The 18,074-nt window shown below is 37.6% G+C and overlaps 1 protein-coding gene across 2 annotated transcripts in view; it reads left to right on the forward strand.

Moving 5' to 3' along the window:
* Positions 1-5,888: 5,888 nt before the first annotated feature.
* The window catches only part of DSC1 (desmocollin 1), a 32,188-nt gene continuing 20,002 nt past the window's right edge, over positions 5,889-18,074 (forward strand). The window contains exons 1-5 of one of the 2 annotated variants that reach the window (XM_080821295.1): positions 5,889-6,362; positions 9,638-9,722; positions 10,923-11,125; positions 12,343-12,462; positions 13,283-13,438. In XM_080821295.1, the coding sequence (XP_080677421.1) occupies positions 6,300-6,362; positions 9,638-9,722; positions 10,923-11,125; positions 12,343-12,462; positions 13,283-13,438 (627 nt within the window). In that variant the 5' untranslated portion in view covers positions 5,889-6,299. The remainder of the gene's footprint in view (positions 6,363-9,637; positions 9,723-10,922; positions 11,126-12,342; positions 12,463-13,282; positions 13,439-18,074) is intronic. The other variant, XM_080821294.1, reaches the window with a different exon arrangement.

Raw genomic sequence — 18,074 nt, forward strand, 5'->3', positions numbered from 1 at the left:
AGGATCCTTGCTGTTTCTGTTCATTTTCAGTGAGAATGTACATCAGTACCCTGTTTTGGGGATATAAGTTGGTTTTATATACCAAGAGCTATTAAATTTCATATCTTTTCACCTAGAACAACTATGTGAAGGACTTTATCTCAAGAAATGATCCTAAATCCAGAAAAGGCTTTCACTTTCAGGATGGTGTTTATTTGTTTTTAAGGACAAAACAGGAACTACTTTATTGCTTCATGATACTTGATGAGTTTAAACTGAATGGCATCAATGATAGGAGAGGAATCTCAGGATCTAGGAATCACTTCCAGAAACTGGTCACTTTTCTGTTCATAGAATTGCTGCTCTTCTTCTCTTCGATCTCCTGTTGAGTCTGTAGGTGTTCAGAATGGTTTGATAACTATCAAGCTGAGTTCCTGGGACCAGACAAAATTTAGGTCTCCTACTCCTCCACCATCTTGCTCCTCCCCCAGTATGGTTTTTATAATAATAAAAAATTTGGAAAAACTTAAGTACTCAATCTTAAGGAGTGATTAAATCAACCGTAATGCTTTTATTTGAAGGAATTTAATACTGTTTAATACATATCTATATAAAACTTGCCATGGTATGGGACAAATGTTTGTTCTATAAAAATTGTTAAGGGAAAATGTATGCTACAGAACTAAATTAAATTAAATTAAATTAAACATAACAATGTTTAAAATTCTATACACAGAAACTAGACTAGACGATACCTACTGGAATATTACATTTAGATCATGGGTGAAGTTTTCCCCCTAATTTTCTATCTTAACAAAGTTTAGGTTGTGAGCATCTATTCTTATCCATAAAAATAAACATGTAATAACATTATTTTATTTTAAAGATTTTATTTATTTATTTTACAGTGAGAAACACAGCAAGAGAGGGAGCACAAGCAGGGAGAGTGGGAGAGGGAGAGGCAGGCTCCCCACTGAGCAGAGAGCCAGACCTGGGATCATGACCTGAGCCAAAGGCAGACACCTAACGACTGAGCCACCTGGGCACTCCACATTATTTTTAATATGTAAGATAAATATTTGACAGTAAGATTCCATGTATCATAGAAAAAAACAACACATTTTCCCAAATATTTAACTTTGAAGGCCAGCAAAGAAAACAAAAATTGGAGGAAATTTCAAGAAGTGAATAAAAGTCTAAAATATTCATTATGTGCATTTGACCAGGATTTTAATACTAACTATATTGTATGAAGTACTTTAACTAGTTTTCAAAATACATGATAGATTTTTAGGTCCATGAGGGCAGAGATCATGTTTTCTTCAGCTTTCTGTCATCAGCACCATGGGTAGTGCTTAGAGTATAGACACTGTTAATAAATGATTTGGTGCATAACTGGTATGACTAAAATGACAAATAAAGAAATGGTCAGTTTGGAGGATACTTGCCTGCCAAACTATTAATCTTCCTTTTTCTGTTGGTAGCCTGTAGTTGTTTTGGGCAATGAACTCTCTGCCACTTTTTGCCTATGTGATCTGGTCTGGTCCTTGACTTTAAATTTATGGACAAAATTTGGCCAGTGGAATTATGTTTTGCCCAAACTGGAAGCAAGATATGCTCTTTCAACTATGGATTACCAAGAAGGTAGAATATAATCTTAGAGCTTCTGGTGGCCATCTTTGCCTCCACACTGAGGGAAACTGAACAACAATGAAACCAACGGGAAGAAAGAGCTAAGAGATGGAGAGAATCAACAGCTTGGTGAGATCATTTGACAACTTGGCTCAAACTATGCCTGAATTCAAGATATCCCTGGACTTTCCAATCACATGACTTAACAAATCCTTTTATCCCCAACTACTTTGTTTTCTTTTGTTTCTCTTAAGCCAGTTTGAATTAGGCGTGAGTGCTGAATAGAGCTCTAAATCATACAGAGATGTCATGCTGATCTTTCTTTTCATAGGTTTGCCAACAGTTTTGATAATGGGAAGTGGTCATTTTTTAAGGTAAAATTAATCCATCCTATATGCAAGCAACCTCAAGAAATCATTCCTAATAATTATCAGTACTTATGAATTACTTCTAATTTTCAATAACCTTTTGCCCAGATAAAGGATTATGAGTCCAGTGGAATTGTAGGGGCTTTCCACTGTGGTACATTGAATTTATGGGATCCAAAGTGTCTTTTATAGCTAAAAAAGCACTTTTTTTCTTTGTTCATACACTTCTACCCTCCCACATTAAGATCACACACCCTCATTTATCCCTGTAGTTTATCTTTGGTCATGCATTTTTTTTTCCAAATATTTTATTTATTTATTTAACAGACAGAGATCACAAGGAGGCAGAGAGGCAGGCAGAGAGAGAGGAGGAAGCAGGCTCCCTGCCAAGCAGAGAGCCCGATGTGGGGCTCGATCCCAGGACCCTGGGACCATGACCTGAGCTGAAGGCAAAGGCTTAACCCACTGTGCCACCCAGGCGCCCCTGGTCATGCATATTTAACAGAAAGTGTCTTGTTATGGGTTCATCAATGTACATAGATTCCTACCAGTCCAGAGTCTTTTAAAATAAATTGGGTCATGTGACAGAGAGAATAATTCTATCAGTACATGGCCATTTTGAGGTCTTGAATTTATTCAAAGATAACACTTTCCACAAGTTGGCTGTGCATAAACATTTCTGAAGAAATTTGTCACTAAACAATGAATCTTGGAACACTGAAAAAAAATTAAATTAAGATTAAACAACAAAACAAAACATGGGGCACCTGAGTGGCTCAGTCATTGAGTGTCTGCCTTTGGCTCAGGTCAGGTTCACAGGGTCCTGGGATCGAGCCCTGCTCAGGCTCCCTGCACTGTGAGCCTGCTTCTCCCTCTCCCTCTGCCTGCTGCTCCCCCTGCTGTACTCTCTTTCTCTCTCTCTCTCTGTCAAATAAATAAATAAAATCTTAAAAAAAAAAAAAAAAACAAGAAAAGAAAAGAAAGAAATTTGTTACTATATTTCCTGAAGACACTTTCTTGAAAATTCACAAGAAGGCATATATTTTCAACGTGTCTTAAGCTAAAAACTAAAGAACTATAAAGGCCACGTGGGTCTTTAGATTTAAATCTTTCTCTGTATGATCATAAAACAGTGGTGGAAAACAGGTTATGTGATACTGACATATTTAAATTTTTTTTCTTCTACAAGACTCTGCATTTAGAATGTAATCGTTGTCTAGTCTTAATTTCTCTCTAAATTGCTAAGTTATTGAATATTTGCTACAGTGTCTTCTTTTACCCTATATTTTGAACTAGAAAGAAAGCTATATTTGTACTTTCCTTCAGAAAGCAGCACTTTTTAAAAATTTTAGTAAGATGCCTGTCTTCCTTTTTTCTGTATATGGTGTTTATCTTCTAGCAGAGGTGAGAGTCCTATATATGGACCCTTAAATATTTGTTCAATGAATGCATCTGTTTGTGTATCTTTAGGTAGCTTTTACATAGGAGACCTTGGATTTACAATAATTTTGTGTTTGTTTTCCTCGAAGCGTAGTCACTTCAACGTTTTATTGCACACTTAGGCAATTATATGGTATAAAACATTAGCACTGGCTATGAGCCAGACACTGTTCAAAGTGCTTTCTATGCATTATTACATTTATCCTCATACGAATCTATAAATTAGCAGCTATTGTTATCCCATTTTATAGATGAAGAGTCTGAGGTGCAGAGGGGTTAAGTAACTTGCCTAATGGTATATTGGTAGTGAGGAGTAAAGCCAGGAGTTGAAGCCCAGGTAATCTAGATTCAGAGTCTAAACCCTTAATCTGAAGAATCCAAGCTGCTAACCACTGTACTCCGCCATCAGTCACTCAGTTATGCTGGTAATTTAGACATAGATTAGAACAAAATACAACTAACATACACACAAAAATGAAAATAAAATAGAACTTGTTCCGAATAACCTATAACATTATAACTATATTTAGATATACCTATATATAAATATACACCTGACCAAGCAGAAGCATACACAGACAGAATTACACTTGGATCTATACATATATGGTCAGATAATTATTCCTATTTCTATATTTCCATTCTTTTCTTTCCTCCCAAAGAATCAAATATGAAGATATCCAATTAAAGTGACTTTATTTTCTGAGCAAATTCCAGTGCAGACACAGGATATATTTATTGGTAGCTATACCTTTGGCAATAAAACACTACCAGATATCTTGAGTTCTAGTTCCCTGGTCTTTTATTTTGCAACTCTTCCCAGCCTCTACGTGCAAAGAAGCAGTTATATTCCTATTTCCGCATTTATATGCAGGAAAGGCATTGCTCCCACTGTTGAATAACCAAAAGAAAATCTTTCACCCTTCCTTTCTCAGCAGCACAGATACGGGGCTGTGCCTTTACTTTTCAGTTAAACACGAGGTCAAAATGTCAGTAGCAAGAGCAGGAAGAGTAATTTCATGTAGAAGGATGTGTAACGTAAATGGTTTAACAACCATTTTACTTGACCATAGAATGACTCTCATAAAAGAGGCCAGGTGCTCACAGTATTCCAAATGATGGACTGCTATAAAGAGGTGTGAGGTTATAATGGCTTCTGAATACATTTTGAGTATTAATAAGTATTAATAAATGTAATAAGTATTAATAAGCCCAATCTGGCTTATTCAGCAAGGCTGAATGCTTACACACCTGATCACTTTCTTTCCTTTTTAAAGATTGTATTTATTTATTTGTCAGAGAGAGAGAGAGCGTGCCCACAAGCAGGAGGAGCAGCAGGCAGAGGGAGAGGGAGAGGGACACAGGACTCAAATCATAGGACCCTGAGATCACGACCTGAGCCGCAGGCAGATGCTTATCTGACTGAGCCACCCAGACATCCCACGCCTGATCACCTTCTGCTCCTTTTCAACATACGGGTCTGGATTTATCATTGAAATAGGAGGACAGTGAAAAAGTCACATTTTAGTGACAGTCAGGCCTGGTTCAAATGTGGACTTCTCCATCGTCTGTGGGTCAGCTAGCAAAGGATGATCACATCCTTTCTTGTGGTTTCATCATCTCCAAGGAGCCCTCGCTGGGCTGTTTGGGAGGAATCACTGAAATGCCCGCCATGGTTCCTGATTTTTAGCAGTGGCTCAGGAAATAGGAATTTTAGTTCCTTCTCTGTAGGCCAAATGAAACAATTACCGTTTGAAAATATTTACCCTCCTTTCCTAGCGTCCATCATTGCTGATGGGCGCCATCGATACTGGACTCACTGAGTCGTGGCAGGAAAAATGATGCTTTAGACCTCCTTGCAAGCAGCACTAGTGTTTAAGAAACCGAACTGCTTGGAATATGGCACTTTTAGGCTAGGAAAGCCCACATGTGAGGTACCGGTAATTAGGATGAATGGCGTGATTTGAAAGACAGCTGGTCTCAGATCGTAGTTCTCAAATAAGGACACTCAAGGAAAAAAATTCATTGCCTCACAAGTAGCAAAAAGAATGCCATAAAAAATGATATCCCAGCTGTTTCTTTATTCTCTTATGAGGTCTCTACACACTGTGCTAAGTTCTTTGCGACACCTTGAAGACCAAACCCTAGTGGACAGCCGATGACGGGGCGTAGACACAACGAGGTCGCCGCTGTGACCACAGCACCAGCTCTCCCTCCCATGGAGCCGCTGCGGAACATCTGTGGCAGACAACACCTAAATGCTTCGATGGGGAGATAACGTCTGATGGCTGTGATTGCACATGCATATGGCCCCGGATTTGCCAAAACTGCAGCTGAGGCGGCATCACTCCCTTGTACGGAGTTTGTGCACCATTTCTCTTTGTACCCAGGGGCAAGACAGGTTAATAAGGCCAAGAAGGAGTGGAGGACGTGGGAGTGGGTAATAACCGGGGAGCATCAACCTGGGGGGGAAAAGGAGGAGGGCTGAGGATGGAGGGTGTTCCCTCTTGCTTCTGCCGATGTGTCAAGTGGCAGGAGAAATTTTGAAAGCTGTGAGGAGGAGCTAGTGACTGGGTTTTGGGGTGTTTCGTACCCCACCCTCCCCACTTGTAGGAAAACCTCTTCACATTCAGAGGTAATTGAATTGGAAGGAGGAGGACTTGCCTGGAAATAGGAGGAAAGCAATTCTCCCGCAGCTCCTTCTCCTGTCTTTTATCGCTTTGCCTCCTGACTCTCCTCCAAACCCAGCTCAGCTGCAGCAAGGTGGCTGCAGTGTGCCCCGCACACGTGCCAGCCATTGGGAATCTGCTTAAGCCACCCTGGGCATCCCAAGCTGCCCTGTTATCCAGCCACCAGCCCTGACCATTGGGACCACTTCTGATGGCTGTAGCCTCTGCTGCCCCAGGGAGCATCTTCTGTAAGCAGCTCCTTTTCTGTCTCCTGGTGAGTAACAACCAAAGGATTAGGGAATTCAGGCATGTCACTACGTGCTTCCTCCCTCCAGTTTGGGCTTGAAAGAGAGTAGGGGTGGCTGTGGAAAGCCAAGACGATAGACTGGGAAAACAAAAACAAAGCTGAGGAAAATTCAAGGGAGAGTTGAGAGACCCGTGACCTGGGATGGCAGGTGTTTTGTTTACTCTTAACGTGCCCACTGCCTGGATGTTAGAGTTTTTCAAGGGATTCCCCGGTTCAGTCTTGCTGTGGTGTTTTCCCAAGGACTCATGGAATGAATTCATTCCTCGGACATATGGCCCAGAGGTTCTGAGGTTTGCTTTTACTAGGAGTCATTAAATAAGCTGTGGATATTTTACATGCTTAGTTCCACTGAGTAAGAAGAGGAAAGGGAGTCTGGGTGAAGGTGCAGTTATCCAGAACTTTCATTGTACCCACCAGGAGCTAAGAGACGAGCAGAACTCCTAGTCTGAAAAGGGGTTTAACCTGAGAAAAATAATAAAGAAGAATGTGACCGTCATTGAAAAAATTCTATTAAGTTGGCTTCCACTTGGGTTTTTTAGAGCTTTGTACCTGTGTACTCAGGTGCTGTTTTTCTTTGGTGGGGATGAGGGAGAAGGGTGCTGGTCCCATATCTCCATGTGGCATTTCTGAGCAGTGAATTTCCTTTTTTTTTCCACTCCATTTTTGCAAAATCCTTTAGCTTCGAAGTATATTTTAAGAATTTAAAGATTTAACTCTATGGGGGTAAACATTTTCTCCATATAAATATGTGATGCAGGGTTGATGGTCAAATTCTCATTCTGTAACTCCCTGGGGAGTGGGAGGCAGACAACAACCTCAGAGATCACCTTAAATTAAATATTAGGTAAAATGCGGTGAAAGATTTCTGTGGGATTCATCCAGATTTCTTTTGCTTCTGGTCTCTGCTGTGTCCAGTCTCCTTCGGTTCATCCCTTGCCCATCCATCCTTAACCCCCATAATAGCTAAAAGGGTGTCTGACCCCAGCTCCCTCTAAATCATTAAGCTGCTAATTTAACTTGAAGATGGGAACAGTACTTCTGGAAACCTCCATTGGCTCTGCCTACAGAGCCAGAAGCAAAGAAGTGGGGGTCTTAGGGCAGAAAGGAAAGATCTGTATAGGAGTTGGGAATGTGGCTATATACTATAAGAATAATGTGTGTATGTGTACAGGTTAAATATATGTATCTATACACACACATATATATACACAGAGACTTGTGCATATGTATACATATTTTGTCAATTACAAAGTACTCTTTCCGCATCACATATTTAGATCATTACTAATAGAATTCTTCATGTTCAGATAGTTCTTGGGATATAATTTAGTTTATTCCTTGGCATTAGGAATAACTATATTAAAAAGTCAAATAAATAAGAATGTCTTATGTTTTAAAAAGTGGTTATTTAAATTAAACTGAATATAATTCCATCAAATTCATTCTGCAACCATTTGTTAAATACCTACCATGTGCTGAGCACTGGGTTTCTAACAGAACAAGACAGGTGTGGTTTTCCCCTTTCATAGCTTATAAGCCGATAGAACAGAGGCCTGGAAACAGAAAGAGCATTGCATGACTGTATGATTAGACTTATGCGACATTCCAGGAAGGGAAATATGGGCATGTTGTGAAAACATATAACAGGGAGGCTAAAAATAAATAAATAAATAAAATCAATTAATTAATTAATTAAAGTGATTACAAATTGATTTTTCAAATTCCAGTTTTTGGTATTTTCTGCATAACAGAGCTTTTGTAAAATTACAAACTATTTAAATAGGCTGACGAAATATAGCCAATGCAATTGAATTGAGTTGGAAATGAACTACACACTCTGAGTATGGACAATAACACACTCCTCTTTCTTTCTCCCAAATAATATGTCCCATAAAACTACAAATATGTTCTCAGAAAAATTAACCATAAAATTGACCTGTTTCTGGGAAATCTAGATCTGTGCTATCTTATATTTAAGTAATCAAAAATCAATCATTTTGATAAACAGAAAGGAAGCAGATAGATACAAAATGCCAAAAAAAAAGAAGCAAATTATGTTTTAAACCTGTCAGCACTTTTAAACCAATAAATTTTTTTTCCTCAGATAGTCTATCTTCTTTCCTTTAACTACCTAGCTTTCTAAAACAATAGCTATGCCTTGAATTTAGTTACTTATCTTTACTGTGTTGAAGGCTACTCTCTATATTTTGAATTATATTTCTTTTTAGATGAGTTCTTTGATTCAAGACCATTTAGACTTTCAAGGTTATGCCAAACCAGTTCCAGGAGCAGTCTGAGATGAGGGAAGTTTTGTGGGTGTGGTTCTTCACGAGGTTAAAAAACATCGTCATGGTTTTTAGCCTTAATCAACTACAACCTCAAATTGTGTGGGGGTGTGGAAATGATGATTTGTATACAAATGTGTGATCATTAAATTCCAGAGTTAAGTACTTTCTTCATGCTAAGAAATCAGTGTGGCATTTATGAATGGACTTAGAGATGACAATCTCTATGTAAAATCACTTGTTTGTAACCCATATTTAAAAAATAATACGATATGATTTAGGTTCTAAGAACTTCTGTTCATTTTAATTTCTCATTCATACTAAATGACTGTGGTGCCCCTAAAGCCACTTCCTTTGCTTTTCCCTTTTAAAATGAACATGGGAGGAGCACCTGGGTGGCTCAGTGAGTTAAGCCCCTGCCTTTGGCTCAGGTCATGGTCTCAGGGTCCTGGGATCAAGCCCCGCATCAGGCTCTCTGCTCAGCAGGGAGCCTGCTTACCCCTCTCTCTCTGCATTTCTCTCTGCCTACTTATGATCTCTCTCTCTCTCTCTGTTAAATAAATAAATAAAATATTTAAAAATATTTTTAAAATTTTAAATATAAAATGAAATAAAATAAAATGAACATGGGAGCACCTGAGTGGGGCAATCTGTTGAGCATTGCTCTTTTGGTTTGGGCTGGGGTCCTGATCTCAGACTCATGGCATCGGGCATCAGACTTGGAGTCTGCTTGAGATTCTCTCTCCCTCTCCTCTGTCCCTCCTCATCCCCACCTTCTCTCTCCCTAGAATAAAATAAATAAATCTTTAAAATAAAATGAATATGAAAAATATGGAAGGACTAGAAGATAAATTTGTTTCTGAAATTGACATTTTTTTTTATCAATAAGACAACTGTAATGTGGAAGTCTGTGATCAAATATAATTCCTGATTTTTTTCTTTTTTTCTTTTTTTGAGGTTTTAATATTATCTTGTGATGCTTGTCAGAAAATTTCTCTTCAAGTTCCTTCTCATCTTCAGGCTGAAACACTTGTAGGCAAAGGTGAGAAACAGTATTAAGAATTTCATAGTTTTAACTGCTACATTTAGCTTCAGGCTGCTCTTGTAAAGTTTGGGATAAAGCCATGTAATAGCTACTTGGCATTAAAATCCAACATAAAATGAAAGATGGACTACCTGTGTTTTGGTAGTGGTTAGAAACAATTAAAGTACCACCTTAGTTGTATACTTTTCTTGCCAGAAAAATTAGCAAACATCAAAGGGCTAAATGTGTTTAGTTCAGATGAATGAGGGCATGAAAACCAGAGGCATATTTTAATTCATATCAACTAATCTGTTGCCAAAATTCCAAAGCCAATGCTCTTTAATTGATTAGATATAAAACAGTTGTGTTAAAATTTAAATGCCCCCCCAATAATATTTGCGCTTGAGGCTGACTACAATGAACAAGTGCCCCCATGGGAATTTATGTGATTTGTTACATGGAATAGCTTGTGAAAGTCAAGTAAAATTTCACTATCACAGCCATCCTTCAAGCATAGGTTGGTTGCTCTGAGTCCAAGGGTCAGATTCCTTTCATGAGGATTTTCTTTGGCCTTAAGTTTACACCTTGAATACGAAAGTGGTATCCTTCCAAGGCAGACATCATTTTGGCCTGTGCTTTGAAATTCTAAATTAATCCATTGCCTTAAATCTTCTAAAAGTATGTAAAAGAGAATACAACCTATACTCTATAGACATATAGCAAATATGCTAAATATGTTAAATATGAATCTGTAAAGGAAACATTTTGATAACAACCCCATTATGTACCAAGTATTACTGAAGTATAGACCTGTTTTCTTTCTTTTTTGCAAGACAGCTTTAGTTATCAAAGATGGTTGCAGACCTGTTTCAAATCTGAGACCATACCAGTAACACTACATATAAAATGATAAATTTATATGTATATGTACAAACCCATAAGCAGGAGTTAAAGTGGAAACAATAAATCCAGGGACAGTAACAAAATATTTGATATCTCTTAACAAATTAATTTATGATGAAAATAATGGAAACTATGACTCCATTTATTTAATTATTTAATTTCCATGGCCCCTCAATTTTATAATAATAGGTACTCAACAACCTCCAAGCGTCACCTCCCTCTTTCTGCTTCTCACGGACTGTCAGTTGTCATTCCTGTAAAACTTGTTCTATTCCTGTTTTATTTTACAAATTGCTGCCAATGTCTTCCCTGCAGTGAATCTGAAGGAATGCTTCCCATCCACCAGTCAAATCCTGTCCAGTGACCCTGACTTCAGGATTCTAGAAGATGGTTCCATTTACACAACACACGACCTCATTTTGTCTTCTGAAAGGAAGAGCTTTTCCATTTTCCCTTCAGATGGCCAGAGCCAGGAACAGAAAAAGATAGAAATTGTACTGGATGTGAGAGGAAAGAAGGTATACGCTCTGCTTACAAGAGGCCTTCATTTCGTAGACTTCCTTCCCTGCCAAAATCATGGTTCCTGAATGCTTACTTGTGTGTTTATTCCCCTTCTAACTAACCTGTGCAAAGACAAGACTGTTTCAAGGAATGGTAGAGCTCTCCACAAAATGGTGTAAAAATGAACAGCTCTGCAGCCAGGGAGCAAGGTCAGAATATCAAAGGTTTCAGATAGTGCTTTGAGGTGTGGCACTTAGCACAACCAACTTGAGGAACAAGCAGGGCTGGGTCTAAAACTCAGTGAAAACTGAGTCAGGTTGGAGGTGTGGGACTCCACCCTGAGTGGCTTTCTCCCAAGTGACTGTGGGTTTCAGTCGCTTTAAAGAGGTTGTCTACAGCTTACTCCCACCATAATAGAAAATGCCATGGGGTACCTCTCTTTAGAGAATGATGTGTAGCCAGTCCACGGGACTGGTTGGAATGTCCTGGCTCTAGGCTCATTCATGTTCTTGCCATGAGTGGTAGTGATCAAGAGGTGGGAAGGGAGAGGTTACTGAAATTCACAGAAATCTCACTTTAAGCAAAGTCTGCACCCTGAAGTAAGTCTTGTGGAATAACTTTTTAATAAGTAATTTAATTTGTGAGAGACTTCCCAGCTATATTACTTTTGATTATAAGAATTCTTTACCAAATTTAGAATGTGCTTGCATTTTAATATGCATGACATATTACAAATTTAGGGGGAGTGTTATAAAACATTATTTCATATTTTCATATTATAGAGTTTCCACATCACATAAAATAAAATATACTTGAACGAACATTGACCTCTGTCTTTGCATAGTTACACAAACGCTGTAGCCAGTATTTTAACAAATATTGGTTGTACCACACCAAGTGGAATAAAATCAGTTTTTAGATATTTGTTAATGGATAATCTCTGTTTAGGGGGTTAATACTTCTCAAGATGGGATCTTCCAGCAACGCCCTACAAATCTCTGGTTGATTAACTGGTTAAACAGAATGAAACTGGTTCTTACGCGTGCGCGCGCGCGCGTGTGTGTGTGTGTGTGTGTGTGTGTGTATCTTAACAAAAAACAGAAACAGTTTGGGTATTACTTGTGATATTATTATGTGCAACCCCTACTTCTTTTCTTCATGTTGGTGTACATGTGAAAATCACGGTTCCTGATGAGAGGCTGGGCTCTATTTCTTCATCTCTCATCACATGCAGGTTCCCAAGAAGAGGCACACCAGAGACACGGTTCTCAAACGCAGCAAGAGACGATGGGCCCCTATTCCCTGTTCCCTGATGGAGAACTCATTAGGTCCATTTCCACAACATGTTCAGCAGGTACATTTTACCTCATTTGACTTTACATAGTATAGCTTGTTTACTTTTAAAACTTTCAGGGCTTTCACCTGTTTGTGCTAATAAGGATCATCCATTCACCAGAAGTAAAAAAAAAAAAAAAAAAATCAGTGTATTTTGTCACTTTCCTACAGAAATCCTATTCTGCATTTACAAACAAGTTTCATATTTTGAGTTTCTGATGCTTTTAAATCTATATCCAGATTCTCCTGAATAGTCCACCAGACTTCACTCTTCTTTGCTCAGAGGACATGCCTATAGATTTTGCATAATTCAATTGTCCCCTTAATTCACACTTACCCTCACAAAAAAAGACCGGTATTTTTGTTTACCAAAAAGGAGATGTCACGGCCAGCTAGCTGGAGTGTAATAATAGGCCAGGTTTGAAATTAGGACTTAATGGTGGGTGGGAGGTTGCATTATTTTTAATTTTTTAAATCAGAAAAGTTTCCACTTCAAATAACTCAAAACCACTGAAATTGTTACTATATTTTATATAGGAATAAGGATTAAGTGACTAGAAATTGTGAAGGTATGTTCAACTCTAAGACTTTCCATAAATATGCAGAGAATTCAAAAAAATTTAGGATCATATAGATGATCCAGTTTGTGGCTTTGCACGTTGTTGAGTATGAATAAGAACTTAAAAAATATGGGATGATGCATAAAGAAGCAGGGGAAGGAAAGAATAGGTGAATAGGAAAGGGACCAAGTGACAAAAATTAAAGCATCACAACAGATCGGGTTGAAGGTATTACCATAGTATATTTGTTATTTTACTAGACTGTCACTTATGTTACAGGTCCAGTCTGATGCTGCACAGAACTACACCATCTTTTACTCCATAAGTGGACCAGGGGTGGACAAAGAGCCCTTCAATTTGTTCTACATAGATAAGGACACGGGGGACATCTTTTGTACGCGAAGCATAGATCGTGAGCAGTATGAACAGTTTCCAGTAAGATTATTGGATTATTCAGAATTATTTTTTCAGTTACAGTTTCTGTAATTTCAATACAGCTTATTTACATATTAGAAAATTAATCATTTGATTTAATATTTTAAATATCATTATTGTATGATGTAAACTTAACATTTCTATTAGCACAATTGATGAAGAAAGATAATGGATATCATAAGGGGAGAAAAGCTCTATAAAATAAAATGACAGAATTTAAAGGACAGTCTTTGATCTGTAGAACCCTGGGACAACAGTGATGAATTTTGTTGAGTTTGTAGTTCCCTATAATAACAGGTTTCAATTATTCTCCACCTGACTGTACATTATAAATCACATGAGAACTTTTTAAAAAATACTGATGCTTAGGTCATTTCCCAGAAATTCTGATTTAATTGTACTGGGATGGGACCCCAGCAACTGAAAATTTGAAGTCACTCAGCGTAATTCTTTTTTTTTTTTTTTAAAGATTTTATTTATTTGTTTGACAGAGAGAGATCACAAGTAGGCAGAGAGGTAGGCAGAGAGAGGAGGAAACAGGCTCCCTGTTGAGCAGAGAGCCCGATGCGGGGATCGATCCCAGGACCCTGGGATCATGACCTGAGCTGAAGGCAGAGGCTTTAACCCACTGAGCCACTCAGGTGCCCCCACCCAATGTAATTCTAAACATATCATAAAATTGAGGTTCACTGCTTTCACCTCTTGAATAATATTATGCTTCTTTTCTTTTTTTTCTCTCTGACTGTCCTCCAACCATGAGAGCCTTGGATATCATTTTATTTCTTTAGTAATCCAGAATAAGTTTACCAATTTCTCTTATTTTATCTAATTTGACCCAAAGTAAAATTCAGCTCTTCAGAAAATTAAATCCTTTCTTTTTTCTGTTTCAAACTTCACATATCTCCTTAGTGGTCTGAGGTCTAATCTGACATACAGAAGAAATTCACAGTGAGTTTCAGGGAGATGGTGAGTTAAATTGTTTAAGTGCTTGGATTCTTGAATTAGAAGTGAGTATAATTGAAGAATTCTTTGTTAAATGAGTCTATAGAGAGGAAAGTTATCTCATACTTGGGTAGTCCAGAAATTAGCATCTTAGCAGATATCCAAAAGATAAGCAGGAACTGGTAGCCACGCAAAAGCAGCCATGAAAGAAGTGAATGCCTAGGGTTGGGGGTGTGGGTGAAGACCCTGTCCTAAGGATGTCAAAGCACTGGATAAGGTGAAATTTTTAGAACATAAATGTCCCACTTTAGGGATTTAATAATTAAATTAAATGCTTGGATTAGAATGACATATTGTCCTTATAATTTTATGCTCCCACCCAAATTCTGTGAATAAACATACTTTATTCACAATAATATCAAATTATTACTTTAAGAAATAGCTTACAGGGGCACCTGGGTGGCTCAGTTGGTTGGGCTTCTGCCTTCAGCTTGGGTCATGATCCCAAGCTCTTGGAATCAAGCCCCACATTGGGGTCCCTGCTCAGTGGGGAGCCTGCTTCTCCCTCTCCCACTCCCCCTGCTTGTGCACCCTTTCTCTCTTTGTCAAATAAATCTTAAAAAGAAAAAAAAAATAGCTTACATAGATTCTAATAGGAGAGGTATGCTAAGCATCATTGCAAACATTTTGATCTATCAAGGAACCATAAAAAGTTGAAAAATATATAGATACAGGTATGTGTGCATGTGAATATGCAAATTCTCTGACCTCCCCTTTTTTAAAGACTTTTTAAAATTTATTTGTCAGAAAGAAAGGCAGGGAGAGCACAAGCAGGGGGAGTGGCAGGTAGAGGGAGCAGCACATCCCTTCTGAGCAAGGAGCCTGATGCAGGACTCAACCCAGGCCCCCGGGATCATGACCTGAGATGAAGGTGGATGCTTAATCAACTGAGCCACCCAAGCGTCCCTCTGCCCCTTTTATAGATCCATTATAAGAAGAAAAGATCTAACACTAGTAGTCACTCCCAAGGAGAAATAATAAGCTGCCTGCTCTGTATGCTGCAAAGTACATTTCATTTCTTAGTCTGCTGATAACATCCTGTTTTTGAATTTTTGAAATCTTCAGCTGCTTCTCACTGGATCGTTGCCAGAGAACAGAAGGAGAGAATAGTTTTATTTATAAAAAGGGGGTGCTTCCTGGGTGGCACAGTCGGTGAAGCGACTGACTCAGGGTGGTGATCTCAGGATCATGAGACCGTGCCCACCTGGGGCTCTGTGCTCAGCACAGAATAGGCTTAAGATTCTCTCTCCCTCTCCTTCTGCCCTTCGCCCCTGTGCTCTCTATCTCTAAAATACATAATAAATAAATCTTTAAAAAAAAATGAAAATAAGTTACATTGGTGTGCCAGGCTGGCTCAAGTTGGTAGAGCATGTGACTCTTGATCTTAGGATTGTGAGTTCAAGCCCAATGTTGGATGTAGAGATTACTTTTTTTAAAAAGTTACTTTGCTATTTTTTAATATCTTTTGAAGGACAAAAGAAATAAAATGGTTTGGAATTTATTCTTAATGTTGGGCTTCTGGATAATTTTTATTTCAGAATTACCCATGTTTCTCTAGTTCCCATTGAATCATAGTTAAGATTGAATTGATATTAAGAAATACCACTTGAAAATTAGTAAGATTTGTAAAGGGAAGTATAACAGCCAGATATAAACATGATGAAACATGAACTCACTTGAGGCAATGTGGAATGATAGCCTTCTCTGTCAACATAGAGGTGCAAATTAAAATAATACATCTTTGCTTTTCTATCGAATTGATTTCACTTACTAGCTTTATGTTGGAAAGCTTATTACTCTGGAAATTAGTAGATCCTCATTATCTACCACTTTTTCTTCTAGGCTTGGATGAGTCACAACCTTCAAGAATCTGTTTCCTTCTCCGTCTTACAGGCTACTAATAGTTCTCTTAACTACCTCAGAGCTGTTGCAAACATTAAATACACAAATTAAATATTGGTAAAATCAGTATGAAAACCATACAGCTCTTTAAAAGTATTCTAGTGGTAGGTCACAAAATACACATGCTCTAGGATTTTGTCATTAAAACAGGATTTTGATGGGATTTCCCAATTTTTTGCATTTATCTAACCTATATAAATGTTATGTATTACTCAATTGTTGTTACTTGAAATAATTTGATTTCATTAATTATTGGCACAGGTTGCCATGGGTCTAATGCAATACACATTCTCATTGTGCTCCTATTCTCTCTCTTGTTTGATCTTGGCTTGTAAGTATTTTTCTGGATGAATCACATCATTATTGCAGTTTCAAGAGTTTGTCTTAAACCATTAAATTCATCTAATCTTTCAGGGATGTGTATAAGTCCATTTTATCCAAGCTTTTCAAAGAATTCTTGTATAAGTAGAGGATTTTCTTCAATAATTCCAGGCTATTCTATGAAAGAAAGCAGTTACAAACATGTTTCTCTTTGAGTGTTAAGGAGAATCTGTATCTTTGTAAATACACAGGGAAAAATTGGTTTCAGGCTAGTCCCTTTCCCTTCCAACCAGAGCCTTGTTATCTTGGCAACATACATTTCTTTTTCAGCCACACAGGTGCACCCATTGTCTTTAAATGTATGTTGCTAATCACATTCTATACCCACTCAGCTTTGGTGCCACTGCTCTCCTCCTACCTTTGCCCTGTCTACACTAGATATCTTTCTTTACAAGGCCAAACTCAGGTTCCCACTCCTGTTGGCAACTGTTTCCATCTTCTCAGAGATAAAAAGAAAATAAAGAAAGAAAGAAAGAAGGAAAGAAAGAGAAAAAGAAAAAGAAAAGAAAAGAAAATTCAGCAAATTGTAGTGGGAAAGGGCTAAAAGAAATGAGATTCTTCAAGCTACAGAAGAATTCAAGGGAGAAACAACATATTAAAAATTCACAAGAAATTTAAATAATACTCTTCTAACAGCTAAAAATATGACTAATTTTAAGGTATAATGTTCTATATACTTCTTATTGCAATATTCAAGTGTATGATTATTGCTTTCAGTATAAAATAATGTGAACTCTACTATAAAACCAGTATTATCATTGAGTTTACCTCAATGACTAAATAAGAAAGTATTTAAATTAGTTTCTCTATTACAGGGACATAAATGGATTCTCCTAGGGAACTAGGCTATGCTTTGAAGTTTAGGTATATTCCTAGTTTAGATCACCCTCTGTAGAACAATGATTTCAATTTTGATCTATTTTGGAGATACTTAGTTCATTATTAGTAAAAACAAACAAACAAAAAAACAAAAAAACAAATAAAACCAGGTGTCTGAAATAGTACCTGAAATAAAATCATCACATCTGAATCTGTGGAAGGTGAGATAATGATATTAACTTGTTGTTAAACATCAGGAAACACTATTATGTCAAACTACAAGTGATTGTATGGTGGGAACTAGATGATCTTCATTTCTGATGAGGAAAAGCACTAGTAAGAAGTTGTATAAATTATAGCAGGATGGACTTAAGTTAGATAGAGAGATATTTTAATGCCAATGTGATAAAGTAGAAGAATTCGTTACAAGTGATTCTGTGGAGAATGTTTATGATACGTTTTTACAAAGGGCCAATTTTTTTTTTAAGATTTTATTTATTTATTTGACAGACAGAGATCACAAGTAGGCAGA

Source organism: Martes martes (assembly GCF_963455335.1).
Source record: "Martes martes genome assembly, chromosome: 13".
NCBI lineage: Eukaryota > Metazoa > Chordata > Mammalia > Carnivora > Mustelidae > Martes > Martes martes.